Below are 27,459 nucleotides of genomic sequence, written 5' to 3' on the forward strand. Positions count from 1 at the left end.
GTATAACAAACGCATGTTACTAAAAATACTTTTAGCAGGGAACCATGATGCAAAAATGTAAACATCCGGTGAGCTGATAAATACACCGGTGAACGTGGAATGCAAATTAAAGTCAAGATTTAGGAATGATCTTTGGTTAACACAGTTAATTATATTTACAAGATGGAGCCGTTATCATCCCGGAAGAGAATTCAAGCTATTGCAAGCAAGGAAAAACGTGAGCTGGTAAGAATACAGTATACAAACAATCTTTTTTTTTTATTAACATGTTTAATTTGCACTAGATACTAGATAATTCTTATTGTTTAACACATATGGTGTTTGTTCCTATTATTGAAAAGATATATACATGTAGACGATGTAAATATTCAATTATTTGTTTTGTAAATTATGTTAAGATTAAGATCTCCGATTAAACTTAAATTGAAAGTAGAACGTACTGTCCTACATAAATCATTGTACAAAATGCAATAACAAAGTGTACATGTTTACAAACTACATTCATTTCTGCATGGTTGGTTTAGTACTACGTAAACACGCGTGAGATGGTTTGACACCGAACGGTAGTTTTAGTTTAATATAAACAGTTTATATTGAAGCCTGATTTAAAACTCTGTATGGCTAAAGGGTACTAGTATATATTTGCATAAACATCAATTTATACGATTTGATAACTACTAGTACTGTCCCATAATTCCATGAGAAATTTTCAAGCCGATTTATTTATATGCTATGATTATATTTATTTCTACATTCCTTCCGGTAATTAATTCATTTATAAAATATTTATTGTACATTTTGAAATTCTTATTATTTCATAAAAAATACCTAATATCCTGGCTCTATGCAGTTTTATAAACCTTATTCAATGATCTCTGCTTATATCATATCCCAAGAACAACAACAACAACTTTTATTAATATAAGATTACAAACATGTAATAACATGACTCATATTTTTATCTTGTTTAAATATGAGTAAATAGATGGGGGCAGGCGTATACATAGGTAATAACTATGAAAATAGTTGACAAGGACCATATGTCTGTTTCAAATTTAACACAATATTATAAACTTATCTACTATCTTTTAAGATCCTGTATGTTGTAATTAAGGTTGAAAATTTTATAACTGTATATAAAATTATGCTTCTAAAACAATTTTCCGACATAAAAAAAAGAATATGTAAAATATGTACTACAAATATTTGTCCCCATTACATGTAATCATTCAAATATATACTCTTTCATTTCTTATTGAAAAAAAATTGACTCAGACTTTATAGAAAATGAATTTCTAAATACCTCCCTTTATTAACATGAAATTTCAATTCGGTAATATTTTAAAAATGATGATGATGATTACAATAATAATGTTGTTGATGATGATGATGATGATGATTACAGTAGCAAAATCAATTAATAAATTTTTAATTCGTTACTATTAAACAAAGCGTTTAAACTATGTCACATACATGGTACTTCAGAGACAGCCAATTGTAAGGTACAATCGTAATTGTAAAGTATAAAGAGTATGTAGAGTTTATCAGGGTCTTTTTTTTAATCAAATCTTGTTCACTTACTAAGTGCCCCTTATCTCTTTTTAGGAACACCAGTTATCAAAATAGCATCACTACTTCGTTCCAGAATATAGAAAATCATCATGATCATGACTGTTTACGTTGCCATTTAATTATCTGTCCTGTATTTATGTCACGAATCGATATCAATGATGTGATTGTTATTCTAAGTATGAACCTGAATATATTAACAAAATAATGTTTATTGTAAACACTTTAATCATACAGTATTATCTTAAGAAGATTATAAGCCTCAGGATCCATCGCAATATATGCTAGAATTATTTTTAAACAAGAATGTTTCACAATCATAATGCTTGAAAAACAACATCAGCAACAACAACAACACAAACAACAACTTTATGCACTTTATAAATCTTCATAATTGAGGTAAAAATATTTCTTCAATCGGATTAAATGATAGCGCAAGAAAAAGACAAATAAACTTCATTTCTTTGGGTTTTATACCTTAGAATGAAATAGAATCAAACAATGATTGTATAACATATTGCTGTATACATGTTCAATAAAAATGAGATACAAATGAAAGTATAACTTACTTTGCTCGAAATACCTTCGCTTCATGTTTTGTAATTAACCTTCCATTGTTGTTTTAATTTATATACTTTAATCGTTTTACTTACTTGTATCATAAAACACGATATTTTCATTTCAATTACGATAATCAATGCTGTAAAGTTTTTTTAGCAAACAGTACAAATAAAAACAAGGCTTAATGAATGTGAGAAACTTGATACCCTGTTACCGACTCTAAACTATCATTATTGAAAAGTTTCAAATGGGTATGTTTTACAATTGGGAAATGTAAATTAAAGATACAAATACCATATGTATTTTACATATTACATTTATACATATATACATGAATATAGAATTGTGTATAGTTGATATAACATCGCAAAGGCATGTTCCTTTTTTAGAGATTTCTTATAGTCTTCAAGTGTCGATCATAACACAATTTTATCATAACAATGTTATACGGTGATAGGGCTTTTACCAAAACTTTTCCGCGCTGCGTCAAAATATCATACGTGTCAAGTTTGCATACAACAAGAAAACAGATGATAAATTGCCTAAAACAAAAACAAAAATCATCAATTCTTTTATTCCATAGAATGTGTCATTAAATTTGAAGCTTAGTACTTATACTACATGCAAAAGTCAAGGTTGGGACATACTTTGAGATTGCGAAAATACATGTATAACGACTTTCTGAAGCGCGTCAGTTCACAAGGCTACTCGAAATGTAATATAAATATGTACATTATTGTTGTTTGATTAAGATATACCTCTTTAATGAACTGTCTTTGTATATATTCGTATTTTATGATTTTCATGTTTTCACTTGTGTACTTTTAGCCACTGTACAACTTTGTCAATAATAATATATGGACGTCGCATTATGCGTCCTTATATCACCGCATTTTTTTCTGTTCGTTTGTTTGTTGTTGTTTTTTGCTCAGTAAGGTCAGTCGAAGAAAGATCTTTTCATATGGAGTTTATGCGTTTGAAGAAATTAAAAGGAAATGTAAAAAATGACCTATTAATCTATTGAGACGATTGCACTTATCTAACTTGTATCTTTTTATAGATTAGACCTTCAAGTCTGCCATATAAAACATTTTATCAACATAACAGAAAGTGAACAGTCTTTCAACAAATAAAACTTATTTGTAACTAGATACTTCTACAGTTACTTATAAAGTAGGGTGCAAAAGAAAATCAAGCCTGTAGTTATCAATATAACGGAATAACAATACGGTGTTTGAATTTATCCAGTATTAGTGCCAATAGATCATTTTACACCATACATTCACAAAACTTGATAATAGAAACAGACACTTTGGGTGGAACTTCAATTTATGCTTAACAATTATATATACGGACTCCTGAGGTCATCGTTGTTATAGCTTAAGTTTTGTGAACCATGTTGAGGTCAAAACGACCATGTGTAAACACTATTTTTTTCAAAATATGATTTGTCTTGCGAATTGTGTTGTAAAAGATTAACGATGAAATGTTTCAAACACTTGATAGAATAATAAAAAAGATGGAATAATTTTTCAGTGTCTAGCAAAGCTATTTCCCTGCAATTCGATCATCCCGCCATTACTATCTTGTCCAGAAAGATACGATGTCTTGGTTTTGACGTTGAGCTAAAACGCCCTGTTACCGTGTTGTTATAAAATGTTATACCTTTTAAAAAAAACCAACAATTATACAATATGTTGGCACATATATAGAAACAAACGATTTTCTATATTTGCTATATTTGTTTGAAGTTTCATATTTTAGCTTTTCATGGGCGTATTACTGAGAATAATTAATATATAGCTGGAACGCTATCATAAACTTTAAACACCTGAAACTACAGGAACGATAAATTGATTAACATGCTAATACATGTATACGTAGAATGGAGCTTGAGACAATAGAACACGCCCGATATAAAACTGAGCGTGGTCATTATCAATATGGCTGTGCTGGACATCATTTGAGCCACGTCAGGACAAACCAACATAGTTCGTTTGTGGACTACAAACCCTATCTGAAAGCGAACAGCATGGATCCTGATGAGACTGCGTGGATGCGCAGGCTGGTCTGGATCCATGCTGGTCGCAAACGCATTATGTTGGTTTTGTCGTGACGTGGCTCATTTTGACTTTTCCTTTCATGGTTTGCAGGTTGAGAGATGTTTATCCCCGGAAATATTTGACAGCGCCAAACTTGAGCGTATGATCAAAACTTTTGAGGACGAGATTAAATTAGCTAACAGTACTGATGGAAACCTAAGAAAAAAGACAGATTTGTTCTGGGAAAATACATTTGTAAGAAGGCTGCTAGATGGAACAGGTTAGACAGTTTTAATTGGCTTACAGTCTTGTTATACTGTGCATGTAACATAAAATTTATTTCATAAAAGATTGATAACAAATTTTCTTAGACCTAACTTAATATGGAATTTCTAGTTTTAGAAGTATCATCCCGAAGCAGCATTAAAATAAATTTGTAAGACTTTAACGCCAAACTGAATTTAGCTAAATAAAGATCCCCCTCACACAAAAACAAACAAACACACGCTTGCACATGCGCGCACACACACAACAAACAATCCACAGCAAGTCATAATGAGTCCAGTCGGTCAAATACCATTCTTTATGCCCTCACCACTTCATATATCGCCTCAATTATCAAAGCAAGGCTTTCATCAAAGTCAAAGCAAAGATTTCATCAAAGTTCTGTGTGCTGCTGGAAATGTGTGAACAATTGTCAAGGCCTTGAAAAAAATTAACATGAAAGCCGCATGCAAAAAAGCAGGCTGATACCGATTAATATAGCTGGCCCCTAAATTTTCCCAGAAAAAGGAAGGCCGAAGTAGCTCTTGAAATTGGTTCAGTTGCAAGCAAAAAAATACTATTGATGTAATCCACAGAATCGGCAAGACGGTCGAGCCAAGTAAACAATGATGTTGGAAGGTTAACTTCATACAAAGCAAAAACTACATAATTATGTAATTGTTTTAAATGGATGAAGAAAATGAGAGGAAAAGAGACATATCTTATTTCAGTTCTTATAAAGGACACAAAAAAGACATAAAGACGAGCCAATGTCTAGTTGACTCTAAGTAATTGATGGCAATCAATTACTGACCAAACAGACCCATCATTTTTAATCAACTGCCTGGATGATGTCATCATTACCTTAGTTTACCATATAGTAGCATAAAACCGAATGTTTTTTTATCATTTGTAACTTGCCAATTCAATTAAAATGTGCATGCAAACGTTCGTACAGTGTCTTAACAAACGACCCTCAAGATGTATGTTATTAATGATCTATTCTTCTAAATCGACAAAGCTCAAAAAAGCATATCTTCAACTTTTTTAAGGATCTTAGGGGTTTTATGTACTTATTTCAAAGACTCAACTCTCTGTCAGCTTACAGTTATTCATCTTTTTTCATTAGAATGGTTAAGATGTTACAGTTGTATTCTGTAACATATCAAACAAACGTTAAATGACAAAATTCTGGCATCGTAAACTTCTTTTCAAACTTCAGACATGTGACATTCCAGGCCACCGCTGTATTCCAGGACTATCTATCAGACAACAGAAAAATGGATAAAATGTGTTTTTCTGTCTGGTGTTTTGTCTTCTTTAAAGTTTCAGCGGACGTTGAAAAGGTTTCCATCCACTTTCTTGTCTATATTAATTTGATGGAATTACTTTTTTTTAAATTTTTGTTGACAGCCCTATCTCTGCTGCTGATCATCTAAATGCAAGTCTCCATAAAGATCTTCTTATGTCTTATTCCTGGTTACTTTTATTCTATGACAAAAATCTCACTTTTCATCTCGCAAATGGAATAAACCTAAGCATGCCTCACAAATCCTCTACAAAATGCTAATAAACAATGTAACATATAACAGTCCATGATAGTATTACAAAACTTGGCGAAGAATTAATGTTTTAAGAATTCTCAAATTTTCACATCATCGTTATCACATGAAGCAATTCACATTTCCTTCATTACCCTGATTCTTGATCATGCGAATGAGGAGCGTGACATATCACTACTGTTGCATGATCAATGGCGGACCTTGGGAGGATACAATTTGAGGCGGTAACATGTTTTTTTCTTCACCGGTGCGCCTCAGATAGTCATTATTTGAGAAACTTTACAATTAATGTTCTATTAAGCATTTGCAATGTTTGAAGACTTAAACATAAACCCATGTTACTGTAAACTGTATGAAATAATTATATTATAAACGACACTAATTATCATTCAATATTGTTTTTAAATACCGCTTGATCTTGGAATATTATATAGCAGATCTATGCACGACAATCAGAAGCGAGGGTTTTTACACTTTTGAGAGATCACTTTTTTCCAGATATTTATACTTCACATCAGTAGGTGTCAAGCGCAGGGTGGTAGCCGTAAAAAGTTGCCCCGTACTTCACTTCAGTCTTGTTATATTTTTCTTGTCCTTCGGGATCCCAGTGTTGAAAAATTCATTACCACTCAAGCCGGTGCTAGGGGTTGGATGTTGCCCATTTATATTATCCCGCATATACAGACTCAATTCTCACGTAATTTTGCTGATTTTGATGCTTTCAAGGGACCTTTTTTTAAGATTTTTAAGCTAATAATAGCTTTCAAGTATTTTTCGTATTCTGACAGACTACCTGCTATGTACACAAACGTCATTTTACTTCTAAATTTTGAATATTTCTGTAAATATTTGTGTGAGCGATGTATGATCTATACATTTAAAAAAATTGAATAAATTCAGTTAAAACTAATTACAACCACCTTTGTAATTGCCGATATTTTAATATTTTTATTTTTGAAATATTTGACGTTCTTTTTCAACCACACACTGGTTTAAGACAAACCTTCTATGCGCTCTATGTCTCTTTTTTCTGTTTTTTGTTCTTGTTTGTTTTTTGTTTTTGTGTGTTTTTTTAACTGAAAGGTATATAACTTTATTAAAACATTTATGAATTTTCCAACGCACGTACATTTTTCATTTTACTTCCATTCGAAGAAAATGGAACATATCTTGGCCTGGATTTAGGCGGAACTAACTTCCGGGTTGTAAGGGTAGATATGAAGAATGGTAAAGCCGAGACACAGACCAAATACTACAACCTTGACAAAACCTTGCTGTCTGGACCGAGCTCAGTTGTAAGTGTTTCTCATTTATACAGACTATTTATTATATATCATGATCTATAATAAATATGTTTACGTTTAGTTTCAGTAGAATAATATTTAAATAATTATTTGATATTGTGCTGAAATTGAATTATATAAACTTGATACATCGAATGCTTATTATTCAACTGTTACGCATTTAGGAAATGCTAATTTTATGTCTAAGTTATTGATTTTATTGATTTTTTTTAAGCAAGCTGTTACAAGTCGTTTTACGTTACAAGTCGATTAAGATTGTACACTCCTTATACATGATCTCCACATTTAAGAGTATTTAAAGGTTAGCTGTGTAGGAATTGAGTGTTTTTTGTACAAAAGAAGTAAACACCTATTTCTTTATATGTTGTTGTTTTCCTTTAACATTATCAATGCGTCTCTCAAAACCTTTAAGAAACAAGTGTTTTATTTTAACTTTACAATTTTTATGCTGAATAAAATCTTAATTTGTCAACAAAAACTGTCGGTACCTCTAAGCGCTATAAGCAAGTTAATAGTCAGAATTGTAATACAAATGTTTACTTGGTCAAACAAGTTTGTGAAATTGGTAAGAAAGAGTAACATTATAAATATTTTTGATAAAAAGAATAATTTCTTGTATTTTGTTACGTTTATACCTAAATGTTATTATTTGTTTTGGACAAATAATAATAAAGTGGAAACATTTTTATAAGGATACTATTCATGCTGTACTTTTACTTTGTTAAGTCAATATTTTTTGTTAATTAAAGAAGTCATAAACCTTCCCAGTTTAAACACCTTATACTAATCTATGAAATGCTCATTCAAAGACGAAAGTAAGATTGTTGGTCTCTTGACTGTATTCCCAACCCTTAATTAAGATTATGAAACTTTGTTGTACTCGTAGAATTAAATATCATAGCTTTTATTACTTTCAATAAACAGTGATATTAATAATACATCAGGATTGTGACTAAACCCTTTCAGACATAAAAAATAGTTGTTTTTTTTATTGAAATAAAGCGGAAATATTCATTAATTTACAACCTTCACTTAATTTCAGATGTTTGATTATATTGCAAATTGTCTGTCTGGATTTCTGTCTGACGGAACCTTCCCAAAGGATGCTCCAATTCCTTTAGGTAAATTTGTTTGTTGAAATTTGTTTTTCTCAATGAAAACAATAACATGATGTACTATATTGGATACGTTTATGATACAAGTCCCTTAAAATACTTTAGAACTTTATGTTTGAGTTGCGTCCAAACCCTGGATAAGAAGTAAGACAGTGTTTCTAGTAGACCTCTACATTCTCTCTGACCGAATGTGTATACTTGACAATTTAGCATATATAGAATAGATAGTTACCTTTAATTGCATCGTCGGATACCCACGATTGATAAACATGTCACATAACATGCAATCAATGATAATGGTTCGGCCGTGGGTATCCGACGATGCTTTAATTGTGGCTCAAGTAGAGAAAAACAGAATCCTAAAAAAAGTCCAACACGGCAAAAATGTAAAATGAAGCATGCTCGGATTGATTGAGCCTGTTCATGGACGGCATTAGTAAGTGCAAGATACCATCCACGCTCCCTAGCACCGGCTTCAGCAAAATTAAACATTTAAACACCAAAGTCTCCCGACAAAACCAATGACCGGGAGATCGAGCACTTGTTAACTTTCATAATGTACAGTATTTTATACATGGTAACCTGAAATAGATCAACGTATCTTACACAATCCTTAAACATTTAATGACTAATAAACTAATATGATATATTAATATACTAATATAATATACTAACTAATATACTGATTGCTAAGTCCTGTAAAATATTAAAATTGTAACTAATATATTTGCTTTGATTCTAAAACGATTAAGTGATATTAAAGATCTTTGTACTCAAATAAAATCTTGGGTAGGGTAATATTCTGCTTCAGATCGTTTATGTTGATTTATTTTCGGTTCCAGGATTCACATTTTCATTCCCTTCTCAACAGAAGAGTTTGAAGCACAGTACATTGTCCACGTGGACGAAGAGTATAACATGCACTGACGGACCAGGTCTTGATTCTGTTGTACTTCTTGAAGAAGCTATAGAAAGACGAGGGGTATGATAATTTCATTGATTTCATTATATGAGCCGCGTCACGACAAAAACAACAAAGTGCCTTGTCGACCAGCATGGATCCAGACCAGTCTGCGCATCCACGCAGTATGATCAGGATCCATGCTGTTCGCTATTATTTTCTCTACTTGTAAAAGGGTTGATAAGCGAACAGCATGGATCCTGATCAGACTGCGCGGATGCGCAGGCTGGTCTGGATCCATGCTGGTCGCAAACGCACTATGTTGGTTTGTCGTGACGTAGATCATATTATGTTGACATTACTTTTATCATCTGAGGTCCTGGCGGCACTTCTTACAGTCTTTTTACTTTGACAAATAAAACTATCGGTGTGGGTTTTTTGGTGTAGATGTATGAACGTTGGTGTTTTATTTGATTTTGTATATAAAGTACATGGCACTTTCACTTTAAATGGCAAAACGTTTATTATATGATCGTAGCATTCAATTGCCATAAGCTTGAATTAATCTAGAGTCTTATTAATCATGTTTATTAGAAAATATGGTGTATTTATTTATTTTGATTATAGCTAGCGTACATCTATTAAGCTTTGATATCACTATGGCCAACTCTAAATTATTAGTTCGTATATTTAGCATTTAGGAACACATTTTTTGAAAACTAAATGTGTAGCATTGATTTGCTAAGATGATAAGAAAGAGTTATCTAAATGTGAAATAAAATTTGAAAATACATTGTACATGTATGTTCATAAATAAATCAAATATGTTATGGCATGTGTCAATGACAAAGTGTGTGAAAGAAAATAATAAATGAAAAATACGATCTACATAACTCTTATCAGAAATAATATGCCTTAAGTAAAAACTATTTGATTTAAGAATAACTCTACAAATCTGATATTTCAGAGTCTGCCAGTACCAGTTGACGTTTTAGCAAGGATAAGTGATACAACGGGAACACTTTTGGCGGGAAATTTAGTTGACGATAAATGTAGAATAGGTCTTATTATAGGTAATTAACAGTTTATTTAGAGGGCATATATCATTAACAGGTAATCACGAAGTATGAACAAAAGTGATGGTTAAATTATTGACAGTGTTTTTCGGATGAAATTTCTCAGATTAAATTCCAATGTATCGGTGTCCTTTCGATGTACTTTCTTAACGTTCATGTCATCGTTTAATCTAATACATTATGGCGTTATGTGTAAAATATTTAAATCTGAAGCTAACGTCCATAATGAAAGTGTTATTTTTGGTTTAAATTGTTGGTCATAAGCAATGTTCGTCACCTATAATTGAACTTATCTTTTATATAACATTTGCTATTAAACGCTCGTACTTGGCAATTTTCGTATTTTGTACCAACATATACTAGTCAACTTTTACTGAGCACCAAATGTTTTATTGTGAATATTTTCAGCATTGATTTAATTACTGTCGTCTTACAAATAATTTTAATTTCAATTTCATGTTTACTCAATTTGATTGAATGACAGATTTAACAATTTTTACTGATTTTGCATAAGTGTTGTTAGAAAATATGAGACCCCCATATCCAAAATTCATAGACACGGAACGTTTTTTTCCCCAAGTTTTAACAGCCTGATTTTTGTTAAAAAGTTCTCAGTACATGTATGTGACCAGTTGCTAAAGATAACTGTTTGGCAACACCTTCTTATGTTCTACGATTTGATTAAGTTTCTGACAGTCATAGGAGGGATGACGAACTCATTCTTGTACAAAAATTGTCTGAAGGTCTAATTAGCTAATATCTGCCCTGCTGCTGATTGCACATATGCAAAATTAGATTCAGGTCGGTGATCGAGCAGGCCCTCTGTAGATGGGATTGGGTCTGTGGAGACGCATATTATTGTCCAACTGATCGCTCACTGTCTGGGATACAGCCTAACCTAGGTTACACAGGGTGCTTGCTTTCCTTGACCTCATAGTCGCTTTTTAAAATGTAGTGAGAAACTTTTGGTGCAAAGCAGAGTATGTTTGGGTAAAAATAAAGTTTGTGTTTGATATAATTTTCTTGATCCCGGAATAATTCTTGCTTATTTGATCTTAACAAGGTTGACGTAAATAACTACATAGGCGAAACATTCGACATAATTGTTTACCAATAACAGTTATTTGATACGATATTCTTATTTAAAGTGAAATTATACTCATTCTTTCGCTGTTAAGATGAGTTGAATTAGTAATATATTTCAAGAGATTGGCTTTTATAATGGTGATTGATCAAAAGTTGATATCAAATGATATTTATGATACAATGGATATTGAAAAATATTTAAGATACAAACTAAAACGACCTACCAGTATATTATAAATTGGCTGTCCCACTTTTTTATGAATTGAACTCTAAGCGATATTAGAAATTTCGGGCATGTGGATAATTGATAATTTGTTTTTAATCAAATATAAAGTCTAACACATGAATTGCAAATTTCGAGTTAATTTGATATTAACCTGTTCACATACCATTGACATTGGATTGGCATGACTCTTTAACACTTCAGTAAGGGAGCTCAATTGATTAAAGGAAAATTGGTAACATTTAGTGAATAGTTGTAATGTGTCAAGATATTGTCTTTATTTTAGGTACAGGGTCAAACGCAGCTTTTGTAGAATATAAAGATAATATAGAAAAATGGGATTCTTGTTACAAGGACGATGATCCGTCAGATATAGTAAGTTCTTTTGATACCCACGTTGTCGTCTGCAACTAGTATATCTAATTATGTTCGTTAACAATTTCATTATATCTCCTGTGTACGGATTTTATTTGAACTATCCGATTTTGATCTAACGGATTACTTTTGACCACGCAGCCATAACTACTGTATCTCTTTTATTTTTATTTTTGTTCATTTACTTTTAATTCCGTCGAATTGTGTCCATTTTATTGACAATTCTGTTAAAGTATTTTCCAATTATTTAACATGTGCTCCTTGTTGGAAGAACTTTTTGTCACAATTTATAAGTTTTGATTATCTGTCAGACAGTATACTGCCTAATGATAATCATTTTAACGTTATATCTACATACGAAACAACGAGGGATGTTCGATTTAGTTCAAAACTGTGTATCTACATAAAATTACTATAAGGTATTAAAAGATACTTAGTTACTGGCACGATGCGTGATTTACGGTCCTGTAGAAGAAAAAAAACGTATACAAATATTCCATATATAGATATCCCTTATACAAATATCCCGTATACAAATATCCGGTATCGTGCCATTGACTAACCCTGTAATGAATACAAACGCTAGCATATTGCTCATCGTCATCTAAAAGGACGAACTATAAACGTGCTATTGAAAACCGACGGTTCTGGCGGCAGTTTTCAACATATTGACTCTTGTAGACTTGTAACACCGCACTTTGCGTTAATATGCTACTTATCAACGTACTTTGGGTTCAAGAGGTCTAAAGGTGTTATCTGAGTTCTGCTTAAATACTGAGTACTGACTTATTTTCTATCTGCGACATTGGAATATTTCAGGTGGAGTTCAAGATGGCGGTCAATACTTTATGATGCTTAAGTGATAAAAGTTTCATTAATTTTACCACTTGAAATATCTAAAAATTGTGTTCATATAATGAAATTACGGTGGCATAAAAGTAACATTTGCATTTTTTGTTTTTAGTTTTGTATACATATTTTATTTCAGTTTTGCATTCATATTTTTTTCAGTTTTGAATACATATTTTTTTTTAGTTTTGCATTCATATTTTATTTTTGTATTTCGTACATATTTCATTTTTGTTTTTCATACATATTTTAGCCAATCAAAACAGCCTTCAAATCGCATAACAGGCCATAGTTGAGTATAAAACTAGCATAGTGGTTTGGTCACATTTCGGCCCATTTCTGGAATCGCCCCAGTCGTTTTCGGTCGGGCAAGTCTGGTTTCGGCCGACCCTTTTCGGCCCATTTTTTATATTATATGTATTTTATATAATTATTGTTTATTATTATTATTATCCCCCGCCGAAAAGGCCGAGGCTTTTTATGGGAAATCTTACATACTTCTTTAAAAAGAGCAAATATGAATTTTATAATGTTAAACTAATGGTATCAGAGAAATGTAAGATGCTTGCTCCCTGCAATAAAGTAGCGATACATATAAAATTGTTTGTCATAAAAGAAGTCAAAACAATGAAGTATTTGACTTCCATATAATATAATACTAATACTCATCATTGCCAAAAAGCAACACATGAATAAGATGGTTCAGGTAATTGGCCAATGTGTATTTTTTTGATAATATAGAAAAACATCAACATGGAAAAGCTTTATAAATGTAAAGAATAAATATAAAAACGTTATTTATAACCCTCGGGGGGGGGGGGGGGGTCGATATCCCAACAATCCCCTCTATACCCCCAATGAGAATTTTACATTATTCTGAAGCTCCGCTCTTAATGTGCGACTACTTAAATAGTTGATATTTTTAGTACTGCCTGCACGGACTACTACTTAAAGCCGCATCTACACCTAATCAAGTTTCTTACATGTCACATTTAGCTAAATAAATGGCTCTTTCAACATACTATCAGGCACATTTTCTACTGAAATGTCTTCTAAGATTTCCCAGAATTTATACCTTTGTCTATGCTAAGACTATCATATTTCTGTATAATGTGTAAATAAAAAACGGGAAGATAATGCATTTAGCTAAAAACAATGGAGTAAATGAAAGGTGTACATTCTTTTGAAATAAATGGAAAATTTGAGAAAAAATATTTTAAGTTTTATAATTGATACAAATTCTTTATTTGGTGAAAGTTCTTCACTTACAAATAAAGGACATTTAAATCCCTATCGATTCTACTATAATTCAAGGCTAATGTTTGTGTCTATTAAATACCTTGATTTTTTGTTCAACACTCGCTTTGACTTAAAACATAATAAACATTAATTTTTTATGACCCCAAAGTGCGGTCGTTTGCCTTATGTTAAAAATGCATATGTACCCGTTTAACGCACTTTGGGTCGAAATTGGACCACAAAGTGCGTAACGCACTCTGGGGTCCGACCCCAAAGTGCTTTTGACCCCAAAGTGCAGTGTTACATAGCCTGAACTCGGATATATCACGTCACCATGTAACGTCAAAACATCCAATCAGAGAAAAGTATTTTGTCGGCTGCATAGTATATTTCCATAGGATCATTTAAATTTGAATATTCTGTGTAAATGATTAAAAAATTAATGATTCTTAAAAACAAATGTTGGACATTAGTTTCCATATTAAAATGATTGTCAATAATTTTGTTAACAAGAGATAATTTTCTTTGGTGGCTATGTTAACGAAAATGTTTATCGGTATACCATAACCTTATTTTTAATTGATCCTTAACAATGTTAAGCTTATCATTTATACATGTTTAATTGTCAAATCAACGCCAATACGGACATAATTTAATAGTGCCAGGGAAGGTGTCGCATACATGCATGTGAAAAAAGGATATAAAATAGTTAAGGAAAAAGAGATCTTAAATTCACGCTCTATTAAACTGAGTGTACTGCGTCAATATATATTTTAGGCCATTAGAATTGTACTAATTTCTGAACTATAATTTTTATCAAAGATATTTCATATTAATTGAAGAGCCATATAGGGACTCTAAAGACTATATTTGTAGAACTTAATTTAGAATTTAAAAGTAAAGGTAAAAATAAATTTTCAAAAGATTTTAAATTGAGTCTGGATGTCTTTAATCTAGTATGAAATAAATTCGAAAAAAAATCTACAAAGCATTCACATTATACACAACAACATATACACATTAAAACAATCCAAGATTTTCATAGAAATATATGTCGCACATTTACATAGTACAATTCTACAATAATGACGGTCAACTAAAGGCACCAAATAAAAAAAAATAATATCTAAAAAGCACGATACTAATAATCTTGTCCATCTGGCTGTTTGCATGAGCTGATGCTTAGGTATAAGAAATATTGCTTTTTCCTTTGTCACTCATATACATAATAAATAGGGTTGAGTCTTTGATTTTAATTTTGTTTTCATTGTTCCGATGGCAATTATCTTTTTGATAATTTAAAACCACTAATAGAAACAGTTATATGAAAATGTCATGCACATCAATGCTGTGAATATTGACCTTTCGGTCATTACACACGATGACAGTTTTACTGCTATAATTAGTCACATTTTTTTTAGTTTAGAACTGTCAGGTGGTGCCTTCTATCACATTATATTTGATTAATACTAACACGAATTTGTCTAAAGGTATTGTTTGCACGCCCCTTAAATTGTTCAACTGATAATAGATTTATGACGCCTTTTTAAATTGCTTAGACCTTACAATTACAGAATTTGCGGGCAGGTGTAACATTAAATAATGGTTCGATACCATTTAAGTAAGCTTAAACAAAAATAACTTTCTAAATTAGGTATCGTATTTTACCAGAGTCGTGTAAAGAAACTGATCTTTGTGTGTATGTTTGTTTGTTTGTTTGTTTCATTTTACGCCTTTTTCCAACAGTATTTCAGTCATATAGGCGGGTAGTTTCCTAACCATCGTTCCTGGAGAGTTACACCAGTACTAGACTACCTTCCTCCGCGCTAAACTACCAAAGCATCTCCCGGGGATCGAACCCACGCCAGAGAGGTAACTGGAATAGAAGTCATCGACTCTAACCCCTCGACCACGGAGGCGGTCTTGTGTGTATGACATTAAAAAATTGTTATATTAAAGAATAGATAATTGAAAACGTTATTGTCTTGTTTCACAAGCTATAATTTGAAATAATTATGCTGTCTGTCAGTTTCTTCAAATATCTGTGATTTGTTAATTATACAAAAGGTATTTTAACGTATTCTAAAATTCACGATAATTTATAGTAAGTGATTATCAGAAAATGTTCTTGATCTTTGTGTGAGTTTGTGGCTATTTGCTTTTTATGGAAGATGTAATTGGCAAGCTAACACCCTACTTTAATACGAAGTGACATACATATTTGTGTGGACTTATTTACAGACCAATCTGTTAAGTTCTATTTTGGATATGCCTTTCTATAGTTCAACTGCTGAGGACATCATTTCTTTTAGATATGTTTGCATATTTAATTTGCATTTTTAATTTGCCCAGGATTTTTTTGTAAATAATACAAACTGAGTGTTATTATAAATAAACTGAAATTATATTGTTTTGCAAGCTTATTGAATGAAACATTTGTATTCGAGCAAAGTTTACTTCTTCTACTTATTAATGTAAATAAGTGACAGTCTGAACAAAATGTCAGTATAAAAATATGTTTTAATTAAACTTTTAAAGCCAAATGTTTTAACTAACTCATTGCAATTTCTTTAAATATCATCTTATAACCATAAAAGTATCAAACATAATTTGTCGTCCATGCATCATAGATGGAGATTTTGTTATGTTTAATTTCCTAAAATTTTAAATATATAAAGAGTATATTTATAGGAACATTATGATTTAATTACTTTCGAATATTTGTTGTTATATGAATAAAACTAGAAATTTTACTTTCGACGATATACTGTTTTATGAACAAAGCGAAAAATTTTACTTTCGAAAATATATCGTTATATGTAGAAAACGAGAAGTCTTATTGTCGAAGATTTATCGTTATTTCAACAAAACGAGAAATTTTACTTTCGAAAATAATTCGTTATATGTTACACAAAACGCGAAATCTTATTGTCGAAGATATATCGTCATTTGAACAAACTAGAAATTTTACTTTCGACGATGTATCGTTTATGAACAAAACGATAAAAAATCCTTTAAAAGAAATATCGTTATATGAACAAAACAAGAAATTTTACTTTCGACTATATATCGTTATATGAACGAAACGAGAAATTTTTACCTTCGAAGATACATTCTTATATGAACAAAGCGAGAAAATTTACTTTATAAGATATCTGTATTTGAAAAAGAAAGAAATTTTACTTTCGAAGATGTATCGTTATATGAACAAAAATTTAACTTTCGTTGAACAAAATGACAAAAAATGAGAAAAACAAACTTTTAAAGATACATTGTTATATGAACAAAAAAGAGACCTATTACTTTCGAATACACTTTTTAATTAAAATGAGAAGTTTTGCTTTTGAAAATATATTGTTATGATAATTTTAAAAAGTTTCTCGAAATATAATTATATTTTACAATTTGTATAGTATGTCATATAAACCGCGAAGAACCGGAGTACGCATAATAGCGCACCAGGTCAAATTTTTCTCATTCTGGCTTTATTCTCGCGTATATCCCGTCAGCGACTTGAATAAGTAATAAATAAACAAAATGAAAACTTTTTATGACGATAATACATATGAACCGCGCCACGACAAAACCAGCATAATGGATTTCCAACCAGCATGCATCCGCGCAGTCTGATCAAGATCTATGCTGTTCGCTATCAGTTTCTCTACTTGGTAAACGAACAGCATGGATCAGACTGCATGCTGGTCGCAAACCCATTATGCTGGTTTTGTCATACGCGGCTCAACTGTTAATTACAGGTGGTGATAAACTGTGAGTTTGGAGCATTTGGTGACAACGGTTGTTTAGATTTTATGAAGACAGAGTTCGATCATGAATTGGATAAATATTCAAACCATCCATCTTCTTACACGTAAGTTTATAGGAACATTGTATCATAGTTTGGAGACCTTTCTGTTGAAAATGTGTCAGGGTTAAATCGTATACATAAACATGCTCAGTGCGTTAACTGGAGTGCGGGTATTAGTTACCTGCACTCCAGAGCATGCCCATTGACTGGCTCATTTTTGCTGGGGTTTACATATTGTGACGGCAGAGAAAGGTAAAGCGACAGAAATGTCATATTCAGAAGTTCGTTCATTGGTTCATTTTTGCCGGGGTTTCATATTGTGACAACAGGGAACGCGCTTTTATGTTTGACTATGATACAAAAGAGAAAGAACACCAAAACACTCGGCAATCTGATTAATACTCGGGGGCTACGCCCCCTCGTACAAATCAGATAGCCTCGTGTTTCGGTGCTCTTTCTATTACTAATAACTGATCGAATATTGAATGGGATATTTGTTTTATTTTAGTAACAGAACAGATACATGATCGAACATTGTACTGGAGAGAAGTCCGATTAGTTTCAGTATGAGTGTTACTGTCATGTCGGCGTTGCCGTTCCTAAAACTTTTAACGTTGTTCATTACTTTTTAAGTTCTTGGTGCATTGTATTCATACATCCCTTCAAGTAGACCAGATTAAACTGGACCATCATTCATAAATGACCTTGTCTTTCAAGGTAAATTTCTACTGCTTTTTTGTCTATAAGTGGCTATACAGTAACTTTGTTATTATACCCCACCACAAAATGTGTCTGTGTGTGTGTGGGGGGGGGGGCTATAATGGATTCGCTTTGTCGCGTCGGTCGGTCGGTCGGCCGCCCGTCTCCATTTTCGTGTCCGCTATATAACTCCTATAACAATTGAAGGATTTTCTTCAAACTTGGCTCAAATGTTCACCTCAACAAGGGGATGTGCAGAACCCATGTTGCTCATGTGTCAGCTCAAGGTCAAGGTCACAATTGAAGGTCAAATATCAAATACAATCAAATATAAGACAGCATGTTGTGTCCTCTCTGTAAGTCCTACACTAACTGAAAGATTTTCTTCAAACTTGGCTCAAATGTTCACCTCTACAAGGGGATGTGCAGAACCCATGTTGCCCATGTGTCAGCTCAAGGTCAAGATCACAATTGAAGGTCAAATATCAAACAATCAAATATTAGACAGTATGTCGTGTCCGCTCTGTAAGTTCTACACTTTTTGAAAGATTTTCTTCAAACTTGGCTCAAATGCTCACCTCAACAAGGGGATGGGCAGAACCCATGTTGCTCATGTGTCAGCTCAATGTCAAGGTCACAATTGAAGGTCAAATATCAAACAATCAAATATTTCACAATATGTCGTGTCTGCTTTGTAAGTCCTACACTAATTGAAGGATTTTCTTCATACTTGGCTCAAATGTTCACCTCAAGACCCATGTTGCCCATGTGTCAGCTCAAGGTCAAGGTCACAATTGAAGGTCAAATATCAAACATAATCAAATATAAGACAGCATGCCATGTCCGCTCTGTAAGTCCTACACAAACTGAAAGATTTTCTCCAAACTTGGCTCAAATGTTCACCTTTTCAAGGGGATGTGCAGAACCCATGTTGCCCGTGTGTCAGCTTAATGTCAAGATCACAATTGAAGGTCAAATATCAAGCACAATCAAATATAAAACAGCATGTCATGTCCGCTCTGTAAGTCCTACACTAACTGAAAGATTTTCTTCAAACTTGGCTCAAATGTTCACCTCAACAAGGGGATGTGCAGAACCCATGTTGCCCATGTGTCAGCTTAAGGTCAAGATCACAATTGAAGGTCAAATATCAAACAATCAAATATTAGACAGTATGTCGTGTCCGCTCTGTAATTTCACACTTTTTGAAAGATTTTCTTCAAACTTGGCTCAAATGCTCACCTCACCAAGGGGATGTGCAGAACCCATGTTGCTCATGTGTCAGCTCAATGTCAAGGTCACAATTGAAGGTCAAATATCAAACAATCAAATATTTCACAATATGTCGTGTCTGCTCTGTAAGTCCTACACTAATTGAAGGATTTTCTTCATAATTGGCTCGAATGTTCACCTCAGCAAAGGGATGGGCAGAACCCATGTTGCCCATGTGTCAGCTCAAGGTCAAAGTCACAATTGAAGGTCAAATATCAAACAATCAAATATTACACAGTATGTCATGTCCGCTCTGTAAGTCCTACACTAATTAAAAGATTTTCTTCAATCTTGGCTCAAATGTTCACATCAACAAGGGGATGTGCAGAACCCATGTCACCCTTTTGTCGGCTTTAGGTCAAGTTCACACTTGAAGGTAAAAAATTGAGTTCGAAAAAATTCTTTAATTTTAACATGTACTTGATTATTTCTGAAACTAGCACAGTTATATGCTTGAAACTTAGAATATATATGAAGTGTCACAATTAAGATATGCTGGTCAAGTTTCATAACTCTGTATTGCTTTTTAACAAAGTTATGCCCCTTTTTAAGTCTTGAATTTACATACAATCAAATATTAGACAATATATTGTGTACGCTCTATAAATCCTATACTAATGGAAGAATTTTCTTCAAGCTTTACTCAAATGTTCACATCAACTAGGTTATGTGCCGATTCCATGTCACCTTTGTGCCGGCTAAAGGTCAAGGTCATACTTGAAGTTCAAAAATTTACTAAGAAAATATTCTTAAATTTTAACATGTACTTGATTATTTTTGAAACTAGCACAGGTATTTGCTTGAAACTTAAAGGATATATGAGGTGTCACAAATAAGATATATTGGTCAAGTTTCATAACTCTGTATTGCATTTTGACAAAGTTTTGCCCCTTTTTAAGTCTTTAAATTTACATACAATAAATACTAGACACTATGTTGTGTCCGCTCTATAAATTATATACTAATGGAAGGATTTTATTTAAACTTTACTCAAATGTTCACTCCAACTGAGCGATGTGCAGAAACTATCTTACCCTTGTGCCAGCTTAAGGTCAAGGCCACACTTGAAGGTCAAAATTGACTTATAAGATGTTAAGTACATTGGGAAAATGAAAGGTTATTAGTAACTGTTTCGAACATGATTTGATAATATATATCTATACTATTACCTGTACAATTAGTCTTTTTTTCACCAAAGATAATTTCTTTTTATGTATTTTTGCCAATTAAGTTATTCCCTTAACCACCTTTCCAAGTTGTCTTCTGTCAAGGACATTGGTGGGGGTATGAATCGCATTCAGCAATAGTTCTAGTTTTTTGATGGATTGTCTTCAACCTTGAACACAAGAATTTATAAGATAAGACTCTTAAGTTGGCTAGACAGACCTTGACCTTCATTCAAAAATGACATTGATTTGAATAAAGGTCAAAAAAAATTAAAATTTTTTTAAATTTTTTTTGTAACTGGCTTTTTAAACTTTGTTACCCCAAAAATTGGATTAACTTCAGATAAAGGGTACAGCTTTTTTAATAACTTTTGTTTAAATAAAAGTGCCCCTTAGCCCATTAATGCCCTTTAAATATAAAGGGGTGAAACTTTTTTTTTTTAACATTTTTGGTATAATTGACGTTACTTTGAAATTAATAAATAGATTATTTTTAAAATTTGGGAAACAAAGCTCCCTTTTGGAAAAAAACCTTCTTAAATGTTGTAAACCTTGACAGTAAACTTAAATTTTTTTTGACCTTAAAGGGATCAAATTTTTTTAATTGAAAGGTCAAAATTTTTTTTTTATGTGGGGTTTTGGGTTGATTTTTTTGGCCCAAAACAAGAATTTTTTTCCACACAAACAAAATTGAAAAAATTTAATAATGACCCTTGAACTTTAATTTAACTCGACCGTTTATGTCAAATTAATGAAAAATATATATATGGAAATGATGAAAATAAATCAAACCAAGAAGATTATCGAATAATGAACTATACTTTACATAATGTTTAAAGTTTATAGTTTCTAGGGGGGAAAAGCTTTCCTAAATTGAGAGTCGTAGTATTTCTTGTAAAGCAAAACATCGCCAAATGAGTGCAACCAATTTTTAAAAATATATCTAAGGAGTTTTTTTAGAAATGTTTGAATACTAATACTTTGACACGGCAAGACTGATTCATTTCGTTATTTAATCATATATTTTAATCACCTTTTTTCTACACAGATTCCTAGATTTTGTTCAGTTTAATAGAATATTTGCATATGTAATTGTAGGAAATATGCATATCGTAGTAAATTAATTAAAACATCTAACTGAAAATGGGTTATGAGAGTCATTGTATTTTCAGGTTTGAGAAGCTTTATGCGGGACATTATCTCGGTGAGCTAGTTAGACTTGTACTTGTGAAACTAACGTCTGCGGGTGTGTTATATGGCGGGAAAGGCTCGGACAGCTTAATGACACGGTGGAATCTTACCACCAGCCATGTCACTGCAATAGAACGGTATTGTTATAGAAACAGATATTTCATTAAAACTGAACATATACATTTAAAACGCTTACCCTGACATATTATCCAAGAATATTTATTACGATATTTTATTCGTTTTTAGCTCGACCATTCAAAGAAGAACATTGTATGTAACCAACAAACGGCGTCATTTTATAAACAACAATAACAACTACTTTATTTGCAATCAGGTCACATAAAATGCAACATGATCAAAAAGGCTGTTCTAATAGTGGGCGTTTCAATTATATTTTCAAACTATATCTAATCAAACAGTATGACTAACTTTAACCATAATGACAGTTTCATATTAAGTAACAAATGGGGACAGTGGTTTTCGTACAAGATACATACAGCGTTTATAATTGGCAGTAAGTTTGTTTTTTCTTTGTGAATGAAGTATCTTCACGTAGTAAAACAAACTAAATAAGGTAAATGTTTTGGAATGGTTAAGAACATTGTAACTATGGTACCATCATTAAGCTAAATTTTAAAAGAAAGGGGAAAATAGTAATGTCACTGGAACGTTCGGGATTTGTATATCTTGTTAGTTCAGTCGCTCCCTCACCAGCTGGTGATTATAGGCGCGGCATCATTTTATCATTAACGCAATATCATAATTTGATCCAACCAGCAGGAATATTATTGACAACGTTTACTTCTTTTTAACTCTGGTTAGTTGCTAGGTTTGGAATATGATCAGTAAAACAAAATTTGACCATCCAGCTAGTTCTATAATAACATATCAGTTTGTTTTAGTTTAGTTTTATGACCATTGTTGATAAGATCGTGACAAACATATATGACCTCGCATCATGTACACACTGGCCATTAGGCTCGCGAAAAAAAATGTGATTTCAGTTCTAGAGTTACAGAAAGGCATTCGGTTATATTGAATAAGTATAACTTTTAACATGTTTGTTACTATTATGAAACATACGTAACCTACATGGCAAATTTTGAAAATACTTGTATTAGTTAGGATACAATAAGTCACAGGCCTAAGTTTCATGTCAAATGATAACAGCTAGTGGAAATTTCTGTTATTTGACACTTAGGATAGAATGAGAAAGAGAGGGAAAAACATACTCTGTAAGTAATCAAGAATATAAGCATACTAGTACTATTAAAAGCTCAGAAAGAAAATTCCCTCCTTCCAGGATAAGGGGATCCCTGTATGAAGTAAGAAGCGAGAAAGATACACTTTGATCTGTAAAAACAAAACCAAAAGATCTAAAAAACGCTTCATTCTTACTTACTTTTACAAGAAGAACAATTCGACCTACCAGTCTTCATTTTCTTTTGCGTTTTCATTTCTCAACAATTAGCGTTGACGTCACTGTTGTTGTTAGATTATACAAATGAGCCGTGTCACGACAAAACCAACGTAGTGTGTTTGCGACCAGCATGGATCCAGACCAGCCTGCGCATCCGCGCAGTCTGATCAGGATCCATGCTGTTCGCTATCAGTTCCTCTACTTGTAATAGAGTTGGTTAGCGAACAGCATGGATCCTGATCAGACTGCGCAGATGCGCAGGCTGGTCTGGATTCATGCTAGTCGCAAACGCACTATGTTGGTTTTGTCATGACACGGCTAAAATTTGTTTTAGTTGATTGCGTTGGAAGACCCTGTTGGAATCCATAAGCTATAGTGTATATAATTTGTTTTTAAGTGATACCGACGCCGACACTTCTAACACTGTATCTGTTTTGAAAGAGATGAACCTGATGGATGTTTGTTCTGATGAAGATATTTCGCTAACCCGAGAAGTTTGTGAGTTGGTTTCAAAAAGAGGAGCTTATATTGTTGCAACAGGTACGATTAGCATGCCGTCGACTTGTATAAAATTCCCCTTACGCATGCGCGTAGTCGCCATTAAATACACACGCGTTTCCGGTTCTTGTATGATGTGATAAGTCAAACAAGGGCTCATTGATGCACATCTGACCGATGTTTCTATTGACAGACTAAATTATAAGATCCAAACACACCTCAAGATATAAGGTACAACATAACTTAGTTCAAGGATACAAAACAGCTTAGATTACAAAGTTCATCACACCTCTTTGATGTAACACCTTTCATCAAAATGTTTACAAATGTTGTAAATAAAATATAATAGAAACATTATTATGTAACAGCCTGTATATGTGAAAGCTATAGAAGTGTACTTTAACTAACAAAGCCTTATAGTACTGCAATGATATCTTAATATAAACAACAATTCTTATTTATGATTACTTTGTACACTTGACTTTCCCTTTTTTTTGGTTTAACACCACCACTTGTAAAGTAAATGGTTTTCAATTTGTCTAAAGTTAAATTAGGTTTCATTTGGCATTTTTAAAAGAAGGTAATATTACAGTAAATGGATTATTTGATATTCTGAACAAAACAGAAGTTTTTCCAGATGACCATAATGCCTGTTTTCGTCTGAAAAATTGTATTGTTTATATTTTTATCCTTAACTTTTCCACCAATAACCGGAAACACTCTTAAGGGTAAAACAAACTGTTTCTTTCATTTAAAAGGGGATTGTTTAACTGCTATCTCAAAAGGTCATTTATTTGATAATATTGTATAATTTCTTACTTTTTAACCCCGACAAAAGATTTTGAACTCATTCTATCAAACCTAATAAGCCTAGTCATTGCTTATGAAAATAATATCATTTAATCACCCAGCAATGGTTGTACTACTAAATCATATAAACTTACCGGAAGTGACGATAGCTATAGACGGGTCACTCTACGAACATCATCCGAAATATCACCAACATATGATGGATGTTATTAAAAAATGGAGGCCTCAGACCAAGGTACCAGTATTCAAATGAGCCGCGCCATGACAAAACCAACACAGTGCGTTTGCAACCAGCATGGATCCAGACCAGCCTGTGCATCCGCGCAGTCTGATCATGATGCATGCTGTTCGCTTACAAACTCTATTACAAGTAGAGAAACTGATAGCGAACAGCATGGATCCTGATAAGACTGCGCGGATGCGCAGGCAGGTCTGGATCCATGCTGGTCGCAAACACACTTTGTTGGTTTCGTCATGGCGCGGCTCAAATATTTATCCAAATTTTTACACGATCAGAAATCTGTATTTGAATATTTAATATGTTGTTAATTTCCTTTGATTTTATGTTCCTTTGAAGAAAATACAAAGTTCTTATCTTGTATTTTACAAGACACGAACTGATGCATATGTTAAGCCTTGTTATATGCTTATGATTTAGGACATACTTTAATATACAAACAATGTTGATTTTGAAGGAAAGTGTTGTTTCTCATTAGGTTTAAGAGCCGAAACTGACTGCTTTATATCAACAAACGTCTTTGAAATTAAAAGAAGTAATGTTTTTTGCTGAGGATTGTAATTAAAAATAAATTGGTCACTTATACCTAAACATAATATAATTGCCATGAAAATTGAAATTGTAATTAAGATATGTTTCTGTTTCAAGATCATTTTAACTGATCTTACTCGGATGAATCTTATATTTTAAAGATGTCAAAATATACAAAATAAGAAAATCTTCTTCATGTATTTTTTCAGACAACCATAAAACTTGTAAAGGATGGTAGTGGACAAGGGGGTGCCCTGGTCGCAGCAATTGCACGGAAATCACATGCTCGTTAGGAACACAATAAGAATGAAATTTCACTTTTAGAAATACTTTAATTAGATTTGTTTGGATTATAATCAACTACGCAATGGTTAACCTTTATTCATTTTGTTTAATGACATTAAAACTAAACGATTCTTTGTATACATATATATATATATTCGAGATTGTTTTAATTAAAAGTATTAAAGGTTAAATAAATGTTTATTACTTTTTATTGCCCACATGTTCTTATTGTTTCGAAGACTACCGAGGAACGTATTTGATATGAGTGTTGATGGTAAATGGAATAAATAAAAAAGATTTATCTGTCAACATAGAGTTACGCCTTGGCTTAGGGAGGATAGATGTTAACGTGTCTGCCTGTCCACCCAGGGATCTTTGGTTCAAGCTTGATTGGCTCATAAGCATTTCCTCAATGTGCCACCAGCACTGAAGTTGTGATTGCGCCAGACAGAGAGTGGTTTGAATAAGTTGAAAGTATTCTTCACAATGGAGCGAAAATAAAATATTGATATTGCTTTAAACAAAACCATGAATTAATATACATAACATAGCTGTGTCAGTAAAGTTCTGTATGTGGGACTGTATGTTTGTACTTCAATAAACTATGAACCAATGTTGAAGTTTTCATTTACATTTTATTTCCAATGTCAAAAATGGTGTTGACATGTTAAACAATACTGACATTGAGATGAAGAATCTGTTTTTGAGCTTTGTAAAAGTTCTAATGATTTTATTTGCAACCCAATCACAATGACACTTTTCACATGTATTTAACAAGAGACTAACACACACTACAATTGAGTTGCTCCGCTCCTTTATATTGTTGTACATTTTTGTATTATATAAAGTTTCAGTTATATTATAATTGATAAGTCGACATTTATTTTCTGTGCTAAGCCCTAATTCGCCTTTCTTGAAGGGTTTTATCCGCATCTGTGACAGTTTTTTCGCATACAGTTATGAAAGAAATTAAAATGTGCCCCAATATGTAAATTGGACATCAATAATATATACACAGGCTGTTTCTATATTTTGACATGTGATCTGTGTGGATGTTAATACATCTCCTGACAATTAAAGTGTCTAGGGATAGTTTTAATGACTTTACTTGAACACTTTACCAGAATTTACCTTTTAGTACTTTAAGTTTTCTTTACTTTTAACCCGATTCTTTGAAACCTTACTTTCTATGTAAGTGTCAAATGACCAAATGTTTGTCCTATTGTAGTAGAAAATATGCGCCTTTTTACAAAAAGTCGGTGGTGTTTGAATTCTCGGATTCATATTCACTATTTCAACTTTATGAATTCATAGCAATTTTAAACAAAAGAATTCATCAATTCACGATTTCAAGGCCATGAATTCAATATTTCGACTT

The 27,459-nt window shown here is 32.4% G+C and overlaps 1 protein-coding gene across 1 annotated transcript; it reads left to right on the forward strand.

Annotated features, from left to right (window-relative positions):
- The first annotated feature begins 50 nt into the window (after positions 1–50).
- LOC132735013 (hexokinase type 2-like) lies at positions 51–26,878 on the forward strand. Its single transcript, XM_060721912.1, has 12 exons — positions 51–225; positions 4,284–4,452; positions 7,154–7,293; positions 8,345–8,423; positions 9,260–9,399; positions 10,286–10,391; positions 11,990–12,078; positions 17,922–18,034; positions 22,281–22,436; positions 24,117–24,259; positions 25,129–25,262; positions 26,006–26,878. Exons 1-12 carry the CDS (start codon positions 163–165, stop codon positions 26,087–26,089), a joined length of 1,416 nt encoding a protein of 471 aa, XP_060577895.1. The 5' UTR covers positions 51–162; the 3' UTR covers positions 26,090–26,878.
- Positions 26,879–27,459: the final 581 nt, after the last annotated feature.

The sequence above is a fragment of the Ruditapes philippinarum genome, unplaced genomic scaffold (assembly GCF_026571515.1).
Source record: "Ruditapes philippinarum isolate M1 unplaced genomic scaffold, ASM2657151v2 ctg2888_1_1_1_1, whole genome shotgun sequence".
NCBI classification, from domain to species: domain Eukaryota; kingdom Metazoa; phylum Mollusca; class Bivalvia; order Venerida; family Veneridae; genus Ruditapes; species Ruditapes philippinarum.

Excerpts from the sequence above, each read along its gene's own strand:
- LOC132735013 (XM_060721912.1), top strand. The coding sequence starts at position 163 with ATGGAGCCGTTATCATCCCGGAAGAGAATTCAAGCTATTGCAAGCAAG. Across the intron at positions 4,453-7,153 it reads AAGGCTGCTAGATGGAACAG|AAAATGGAACATATCTTGGC; the intron begins GTTAGACAGTTT and ends TTCCATTCGAAG. Across the intron at positions 18,035-22,280 it reads AACCATCCATCTTCTTACAC|GTTTGAGAAGCTTTATGCGG; the intron begins GTAAGTTTATAG and ends TTGTATTTTCAG.